Below are 9,879 nucleotides of genomic sequence, written 5' to 3'. Positions count from 1 at the left end.
AGCTAAATCACCAATTAGTATGATGTTGACTGTAAATTTGCTGTATATTGTCTTATTGTCATATATACTATTTTATCTAATATACTTTCTCACTTGTGAATGAAGGCAGATTCACACATAATTGTTAATCTTTAAACAAACTTGAATATCTTTCAGTGGTTTTAAAGTATGATGTTATTGTTACGCCACCAATTTTTTTTCTATAAACTATAGAAAAACCATGTTTTTAAACTTAGTCAGACTTCTTGTTAGTTTGGATCTAGAGTATCCCTTAAAGTTTCATTTGTTGAAGGATATGTTCCCACTGTTGGTATTATTGAAAAGAAATTAGAAATTATTGCAAGTGGAACCAATGTAGAGAAGTGTTAATGGAACGTGCATTTGACGGCTTTATTCATTTTGTTCTTGGCCTTATCCCATTTCTCTTTTCTTCTTCTCTTATTCCTCCTCCTATTTTTCTTCATTCTCCTATTCCCTCTCCTCTCTCTCTCTCTGTCTCTCTCTCTCTGTCTCTCTCCCTCTCTGTCTATGTCTCTCTATATCTCTCTCTGTGTCTCTGTCTCTGTCTCTGTCTCTGTCTCTCTCTGTGTCTCTCTCTGTGTGTCTCTGTCTCTCTCTCTATCTCTCTGTCTCTCTCTGTGTGTCTCTGTCTCTGTCTCTGTCTCTGTATCTCTCTCTGTGTCTCTCTGTCTCTCTCTGTGTGTCTCTGTCTCTGTCTCTCTCTCTGTCTCTCTCTCCCTCTTTCCCTCTCTGTATGTCTTTCTTTCCATGTCTACCAACCTGGCACCATGAAGTGAGCAGCTTTCCCCCAGCATCCCAGCATGTACTGTCTTACACAAACCTTGAAGTAATAGACCCAAGTGGCCATAGACTGAAATTGATGATAATTCCACAATAAATCTTGCATCTTTAATTTTCCTAGGCATTTTGTCACAACAATTGGAGGAAGGTTCATCTGCATCCTATCTGGAAACTTCACAGGTATCTGTTATCATAAAAATATCTCTGAAGGTTTATTTTACTCTTATGGTTTTCTTTCATTTTTATTGGCTAAGATATGTATCAGATGAGTATGGCAATTTTAAATTTAATGCAAATTTTCTAATTGGTATTTGCTGAAAATGTTTGCAATATTCAGAGTGATACTGAATCATCATAAATCTGAATGATAGTTTCCTTATCTTGTTTCTTGATCAGATTCCAGTTCTTGAACTTTCTTAAAACTGTGTCACTTTGATGAAAGCATCTTTCTGCTTTGTTTGTCTGGAGATTCTCCCTCTGCAACACATACAGCAAATATCAAAAAAATATAACAGTAAAACTGAGAGAACACAAAGAAAAATGACATCCCTTGCACTCTTTAGAGCAAAGTCATCCTTCACTCAATTGCTTTGAAAACATCCATTATTTCTGCCAAATGATTTGTACATCTTGTGACATTAAAGGTTAACCACCCTGGTAACCTCTCTGTGTAATAGCTGATCTTGGTTGTCAGTTTAACTTACCTGAGAAGAGAGAACTTTGGCTGAGGAATTAATTCATCAGATTAGCCTATGGCATATCTTCGGAGGATTTTCCTGATTGATAATTATTATTAGAGGGCCCAGCCCACTGTGGGCGGTACCATCCTTAGACAGATAGCCTAAGCTCCATATGAAAGGTAGCTGAGCAAGTCAGAAGAAGCAAACTAGGAAGTAACATTCCTTGATTAGTTTCTTCTTCAAGCTCCCTTCTTGGCTTCCCTCACTGATTGACTTTAACCGATAAACTAAAATAAACCTTTTTCTCCTTAAGTTGCATTTGGTCATTGTTTTATCACAGCAGCAGAGAAGGAAACTATGACACTTTCTGCCTTGGTTATCATGGTATTCTCCAAGGAGATTTGGGTGGGGGAAAGCAATGGAAATGCACCAAAAGTTTTGAAATCTTGCTCATTTTTTCACATTTTTCACATTCACATTCTGTGATCCTTTTGTTGGTCATTCCCTTCTCTGTCGTGAGCTCTTTCATTCCTAAATGAAACAGATAATCTGAATCTGATGTCAAAAACAAGAGTCCTTCTCTCAGATATATGTCATCTGTGGCAGGTCCTTTAGACCTATATGTAATTTCCTTTAAGTTATTCAGTGACCAGTGCACACTCAAGCATATAGGTACTATCAGTTTTAGACAGCTTACCAACACTTACTAGGCATGAGGGATGAAATGACATTTGTATTTGAACATGTTTATGAAATATCATCAAGGATATGTGTTTCACACAAACAAGGTCTCTAAATCTCCCAATACAGTATATATAGAGCTGGTCTTCACTATCTGGAGACTTTCCAGGCTCAACTGAAACCACTGTATGAAAGGATATGCAAGTGGTTTCTATACCAAACACAATGTCTATGTGTTAACCAAAATAGAACCTACCTAGCTATCATCCTGACTGGCACAGAGTAGTTTGGGAGACAAGGCTGTCTCACCTTCCTCACCACAGACCATTAGCACACAAGTTCTATAAGGAGCAGGGTTTTACTCACTCATTTTCCACATCTTGTATGGAGTCAGGCAGAGGCTGATTCTTGGTCTCAGGAAGAAGAAGGACAAAAAGGCTACCAATAATGGGGAAGACCCCATAGATGATCCAGGGTAAGGAGTCAAAGTATGTCACGAGTATCATAAACAGAGGAGACAGGGCTGCCCCACTACTTCCAGAAATTCCAATGATTCCTAAAGCAGTTGCCCTTGAGCACAAAACAGAATGCAGAAATAGCTCCATATTAGAAATTTGTGACTTAGAGTATTGCATTACTTATGAAAATCAGCAGTGTATGTGGGCATGAGAATGTTGATAATTTTTGCTCTTGTTTTTCCACATATCTATTTCATTTGATAGTGCCATTTCTCAAGGTCACAACATTAAAATATTCATTTATCACAAAACCATACACAAATACTACATGTTTTCTCTACTTTGATAATCCTAGATTTTAGTTTTTATGTATATGTGTATATGGGGTGGAAATGTTGGTAGAGGCTAGGAAACTGGAGTGGGAACAATGAGGGAAAAAGAGAAGCTCTTAAGTGAGAAAGAGGTTAATGCTATACATGGGACATGGAAAGAAGGGTGGTAATTAGAGGGATAGAGGTAACTAGCAGAGGGGATTTGAGGAACAAAAGTAGCAGAGCAACCAAAACAAAGTAGATGTGAAAATGTATAATAAGCCTATTCTTTTTCATGCTAACTTTTCAAAACTGATTCTTAAAAAGTAAGAAAAATAAATTAAAGTGGTATTTCTTATGACTTTTTCCTTTTCTTCGTCCCAAATATTATCTTAGACTTAACTAGTGGTGCACTAGTAGACTTAACAATAACAAACAAAAAGGTAACTTTGAGGAAACTTTGGGCGTACTTGTTGTTAATGTCACAATCAATTGTTTTGGATAATTATCCAGTCAATGAGAGTGAATAAGCTAAGAAGTCAACAAAATGACTCAGAAAGTAAAAGTGCCATCAAGCCTGATAACTCAGTTTCAATCCCTGAGACCAAAAGAGACTCAACTCCTGAAAGTTATCTTCTGACCTCTGCTGACACATGGTAGCAAGCACATACCTGCATGACCACCTATCATACACACACATGCACACACACTAAAAAAAATAATTGAATAATTAAAGGTAAATGTCAAAAATATTTAATAATGAATGAGCTAAGAAAAGTTTGTTCTGACCCTGACAGTGAACCATGAGTCTTGTACCTGATTGTGGTGGGGAGTAGCTCATTTGAATGCACAATAACACAGCAAACAGAGACAAAAGAAAATCCTCCTCCCAGAGTTGTCAAAACTATACGCAGGATCTGCATTTCTAGAAAGAAGAAGACCAAAGACCATCATGAAATCTGAGCTGTGGAAATTTGTACTCCCTGAATCCCAAATGGAAAACACGCTTATTGGAGATTAGTAAATGTGTAAAATATAGTGTAGAGAAAGTGTACAGAGGCAGAATTCCCTAGTGACTAATACATTGAAGAAGGTGACCTATCTGCATATATTAGTTTATGGAGAATCAAAGTTTCCAAAAAACTGGATTCATATGACTTAGATCTCCTGATAATTGCTCAAGAAGTAGAAAACTGGGAACTGAAAGTGACATGCGCAAAAACTTAAATAAAAAAAATGGGAAAAAAAAGAAAACTGGGTGAGTTAAAAAGGAGCTCACTTTCAAGTTTTCTATCCAGTGTCTCAGCAATTTCTCATGCAGAATGTAGGAATATCATGGAGAAATGACTAAGAACTATACACGCATTCAGAATCTCAGGAAATTTAAGTCCACAGTTGATGTGCAATACTGCAGAATAGTGTCATGAAAATGCAGAAGTCTTACAATGGTGTGCAGGCTGAAGATTGGCTTGGTTTGAAATAGTGTCTCAAGACTCAAGAATAAAGACTGCACTAAGGAAAATGTCAGACTTTGGAAACTACTCATGGAAAGTTTCTTAAAGTCATTTTCTACTCAATTCAGTTTCATGTAAGATTCAAACTTTGTACTGAGCCTTCAGGTGAGTCAAAAAAGAAAACTTAAAGCATTACTGAATTCAAGAGTATGACTACCTGTGAACCAGTTATTACTTAAGTCCATTTAATTCAGTGGAGTCAATTCTAACAGTCTTAATGCTTTATCCATTGATACCTTCATATGCTGCAAGTAAGTAGTGTTTATCTGCTTGATGTAACTTTCCAAATGAGGGTTGTTTTTGTGATCCTATGTTATGAGGTTCATAAGTTCTAACTCTACACAGAGTTCAGAAAATAAATTGTTATGAAGATGAAGTAATGAAACAGAACCAGAAAGAGGAGGAAACAGTGTGATGTGGTCATTTTCAAACAGATTATAAGGTAAGGTCCTGCATGGACTTGGAAGTGATTGGTGCCAGTTTCTATGTGCATCTTGAATATAATAGACATTCTTCTACTAGAATCAAATATGACTGCCTATTGCCTCTTCTATCAGCATCTTAATGGAATAATGTACCCTAAATACCCAGATTGATCACAAGAAATCCTTGGAATGTGTTTTCTTCTAATTTCATATGTGGGCCTAAAAGTTCAGAGGGGAGGGAAGGAGTGTTCTTTCCTCACCTTGAGGTACAAATGCTATGGCCAAAAGAGAAATTCCAAACAGGGATATAACAAACAGTTGACTTATTCTACGGCCCATGTGATTCAATAAAAATATTCCAAGTAAATTGGCTGGAATGCTGATAATACCATGAAGACCCACTGATAGGAAGGCATTAGTCCTTAGGTACTGGAGGTTGAACATCAGGCCAAACACAGACACCCATGTCATAAATCTGTAAAGAACAAAAAAAGTTACATCACGAGTTTGAAGTCGATGCCAAAGCAGTCAGTTTTAGTTGTTAAAATATAAAGGTGCAGCACTGTTGGGTCCCCAACACGGCAGTGCTGATGGCAATGACTCAACTCACCCTGAGCTGGGGTTTGCTGGGAAACAGAAACCTAAAGCTCTTAAAGTTTGACTGAATGTTCCTGTCAGCATCGCATCTGTCTGACCGGGCCCCCATTTTAACATCTCACTGGTCCATCTGAGCAGCACCTGCTGCCATCCACCCACATAAAACCCAACAAACATCTGCACCTACTTCTGTCCTCTACTATCTGAAGCAGCTTGACACTCTTCTTTTACTTAAACAGTTCTTTCTATCTGCCAAAACTGGCTGTGTTTGGTTGTTTCTTGTTGTGCCTGCTTACACTTAGTGCCAAAACCCAGTAGAGACAGTTGTGTCCACCTTTGGAGAACCAGTTCCTCCTTTAACCAAACCAAAATAGATAATTTACCTCTGTCATGCACTGTATTTGACTCCAGATCCTTAGTCATCATTTTTCCTGAATGCCAACCCATCTCTTCTCACAGACTGGGGCAAGCGCCCTTCTCTCAGACTCTCCTCAGCACCCTTCACTTGGTTGGAGACAACCTCTCATAAAATCTGTGAATTCACTTGACAAACTTCAGTTCCCTGAAGGACAACCTCTGGATTGAGTTTCCATCCAGAGGCACTTACTCTACCCCGCCCCCACCCGCTCACAATTCCCTCCTTCTACAGATCCTTATGATCTTAATCCCTATCTCCTTGCATTTGTATATGCCACTGGTCTCCTCTTTCTAGCAGATCTATTAGTCACAGTTCCCAGTATCTGGACTTGGAAGGAAAGACTTTTGCTAACCATTTTCTCTCTGCTTTTTTGCCCTGATGGTGGGGTTCCTCTTTAGCCACTCCCTCCTCACGGCTCCATCATCTCATCAACCATAGGCTCCACCCACTCTAGGCCAGATGTTGCCACTCCCCCTACCTGACACCACAAATCTCCTTCCTTCCCTCCAGACTCAGAGATCCCATTAGGCCCTTACTATCTTATGTTTAGCGCAGACTAGAAAAGTGTCTCAATGGCCAGAATATGGTGCATCCAGCTTCCAGATTCACACAGACTGTAACAACTTCTGCCACCACGGGAGAAAATTACTTAATTTAATCTCTAAACTTTCTGCATTCTCCACTCCAGAAAATCCCTTATCTCTAAGCCTTCTGTACTCTCTTTTGGTGTGCCTCCCTCTGAGCACTGGATTCAGCTTTACAGATATTTGGATGACTTTGGGGTTTGGGTGATATTGAAATATTGTCACATGTTGTTCTACCCTACTGATAAGCTGGCCCTGAAGTTGGGATTTGGTTGCTCTAGACCCAAGCATGTTTATTTAAAAGTTTCCTCCAATGCCTCTGTTCTGTGCCAGGCTAGCCACCTAAATCTGTAACAGGAAAAAGGAGAGCAAAACAGAACATCCCAGGAAAAGGATACTGTGTTCTTGAGAACAGCTAGGAGGTAAATTATTTCCAATAGAGGTGACAAATGACAAAGTATAATTGCAGATGTTTAATTTTCTGAATTACTCCTCCTGCCTCCTTTTTTCTTGTTTTTATTTGCTATCTTTGAAACTTTTGCTAAAATTTAAACTTTCTTTATCTCAGGATTTGTAAGTTCATTGGGTGTGATTTAAAAATCTGTAACAAAGAAAGTTAATTTAAATTTTGTAACAGACAGAGTTGTTAGCTAAAACATCTATACACCATACCATATATGTAACTTGGATTAAAATCTTGTTTATGTAAAATGGGATTTACTAACAACATATGTTCCATAATTAAGACATAATTTTTAAGGTTATAAAGGTCTACTCAGGCTAACAGGAACTAATCTAAAGATATCTGTCTAAGGACCACCAGACAGAAACTTGACAAAGAAACAAAGGAACTAATAAAAGTTATGACCCAGTTGGATTTAATAGACATCTATAGACATTCCATCCAAACACAAAAGAATATACTTTCTTCTCAGGGCCATATGGAGCCTTCTCTAAAACTGACCACATACTTGGCAACATAGCAAACCTCAACAGATACAGACCACCATGCTTTAAAGTTAGAATTCAGCACCAACACAAACTGCAGAAACCCTAAAAACTCATGGAAATTGGACAACATGCAATTGCACCATTCCTGGGTCAAGGAAGAATTAAAGAAAGAAATTAAAGACTTCCTAAAATTCAATGAAAATGAAGACACAACATACCCAAACTTATGAGACACTTTGAAAGCAGTACTAAGAGGAAAGCTCATAGCACTAAGTGTTCATATGAAGAAAATGGAGAATAGTCACACTAGAGAATTAATAGCACAACTGAAAGCTCTAGAACAAAAAGAAGCAAACTCACCCAGGAGGAGCAGACGCCAGGAAATAATCAAATTGATGGCTGAAATCAATAAAGTCCAAACAAAGAAAATAATACAAAGAATGTAACAAAGAGTCCATTCTTCAAGAAAATCACCAAGATAGACAAACCTCTATTCAAACTAACCAAAAGGCAGAGAGAACATGCAAATTAAAAAATCAGGAATGAAAAGGGGGACATTACAACCAACACTGAGAACATCCAGAGAATCTTTAGGCCATACTTTGAAAACCTATATTCCACAAAATTCTAAAATTTAAAGGAAATGGACAATTTTCTGGATAGATATTACCAAAATTAAATCAAGAGCAGATAAGCAATCTAACGAGACCTATAACTCCTAATGAAATAGAAGCAGTCATCAAAAGTTTCCCAATCAAAAAAAAAAAAAAAGCCCAGTCCCAGATGGCTTCAGTGCAGAATTCTACCAGAAATTTAAAGAAGAACTAATTCCAATACTCCTCAAAGTGTTCCACACAATAGAAACAGGAGGTTCGTTGCCAAACTCTTTTTAAGAGGTTTCAATGATCCTGGTACCCAAGCCCCACAAAGACACAACTAAGAAAGAAAACTACAGAACAATCTCTCTCATGAACATTGATGCAAAAATTTTCAATAAAATATTAGCAATTCAAATTCAAGAACACATCAGAAAAATCATCCACCATGATCAAGTAGGCTTCATCCCAGGGATGCAGGGATGGTTCAACATACAAAAATCTATCAATGTAATTCACCATATTGCAAAAGAAAAACCACATGATCATCTCATTTGATGCTGAAAAAGCCTTTGACAAAATCCAACACCCCTTCATGATAAAGGTCCTGGAGAGATCAGGGATAACAGGAACATACCTGAACATAATAAAAGCACTATACAGTAAACCAACAGCCAGCATCAAACTAAATGGAGAGAAACTCAACACAATTCCTCTAAAATCAGGAACAAGACAAGGCTGTCCACTCTCTCCATATCTCTTCAATATTGTACTTGAAGTTCTAGCTAGAGCAATAAGACAAGAAAAGGAGATCAAGGGGATACAAATTGGAAAGAAAGAGGTCAAACTTTCACTATTTGCCGATGATATGATAGTTTACATAAGTGACCCAAAAAACTCTACACAGGAACTCCTACAGCTGATAAATACCTTCAGCAAGGTGGCAAGATTAACTTAAAAAAATCAGTAACCCTATTATATACAGACAATAAATGGGCTGAGAAAGAAATCAGAGAAACATCACCTTTCCAATAGCCCCAAACAACATAATATATCTGAGGATAACGCTAATCAAACAAGTGAAAGGCCTGTATAGCAAGAACTCTTGAGTCTTTTATTATTATTATTATTTAACTTTTTACGCATATTACTCTCAGTTCCCTTTCCCACCCCTCCTCCCCCGGCCCCCCCATTCCTCCCAGACCCCCATCCCACTCCATCTCCCTTCCACTCCCCCAGGAGGGTAATAAGGCCTTCCATGAGGGATTTTCAGAGTCTGTCATATAATCCCGGGCAGGGCCTAGGTCCTCCCCCATGTGTCCAGGCTGAGAGAGCATCCCTCCATGTGGAATGGGCTCCCAGAGTCCTTTTGTATGCCAGGAATAAATACTGATCTACTCTTCAGGGTCCCATAAGTTGCCAAAGCCTCTTCTCTGACACCCAGGTTTGGGGGGGGGATGAGGGTCTGGATCAGCCCCATACTGGTCTCTTAGTCATCAGTCTGGGATCCATGCATTCCCCCTTGTTTACGTCAGCTGCCTCTGTGGGTTTTGCCAGCCTGGTCTTGATTCCTTTGCTCATCACTCCTCTTTGCAACTGGGTTCCAGGAGTTCAGTTTGGTTTTTAGCTGTGGGTGTCTGCCTCTGCTTCTGTCAGCCACTGGATGAGGGTTCCAGGATGGCATATAAGGTAGTCATCAATCTCATTATCAGGGGAGGGCGTTTAAGGTAGCCTTAATGCCAGTTGGTGTCATTTTTGTGAAGATCTCACTAGTGCCAGATCTCTCCTCCAACTTATAATGGCTCCCTCTATTATGGTATCTCTCATCTATTCTTGCCCTGGCTCAATCTTCTTGCTCTCCCA

The 9,879-nt window shown here is 38.7% G+C and overlaps 1 protein-coding gene across 1 annotated transcript in view; it reads right to left on the bottom strand.

The window, feature by feature from the left end:
- Positions 1-877: 877 nt before the first annotated feature.
- LOC101829652 (solute carrier family 22 member 19) overlaps positions 878-9,879 on the bottom strand; it is a 54,864-nt gene continuing 45,862 nt past the window's right edge. Inside the window, exons 7-10 of the mRNA XM_005063885.4 lie at positions 5,131-5,345; positions 3,748-3,856; positions 2,529-2,732; positions 878-1,278 (exon numbers count right to left, since the gene is read on the bottom strand). Of these exons, the coding sequence (XP_005063942.1) occupies positions 1,218-1,278; positions 2,529-2,732; positions 3,748-3,856; positions 5,131-5,345 (589 nt within the window). The 3' untranslated portion in view covers positions 878-1,217. The remainder of the gene's footprint in view (positions 1,279-2,528; positions 2,733-3,747; positions 3,857-5,130; positions 5,346-9,879) is intronic.

The sequence above is a fragment of the Mesocricetus auratus genome, unplaced genomic scaffold (genome assembly GCF_017639785.1).
Source record: "Mesocricetus auratus isolate SY011 unplaced genomic scaffold, BCM_Maur_2.0 Super-Scaffold_4256, whole genome shotgun sequence".
Classification (NCBI taxonomy): domain Eukaryota; kingdom Metazoa; phylum Chordata; class Mammalia; order Rodentia; family Cricetidae; genus Mesocricetus; species Mesocricetus auratus.
This window is presented reverse-complemented; position numbering and strand designations above follow the sequence as displayed.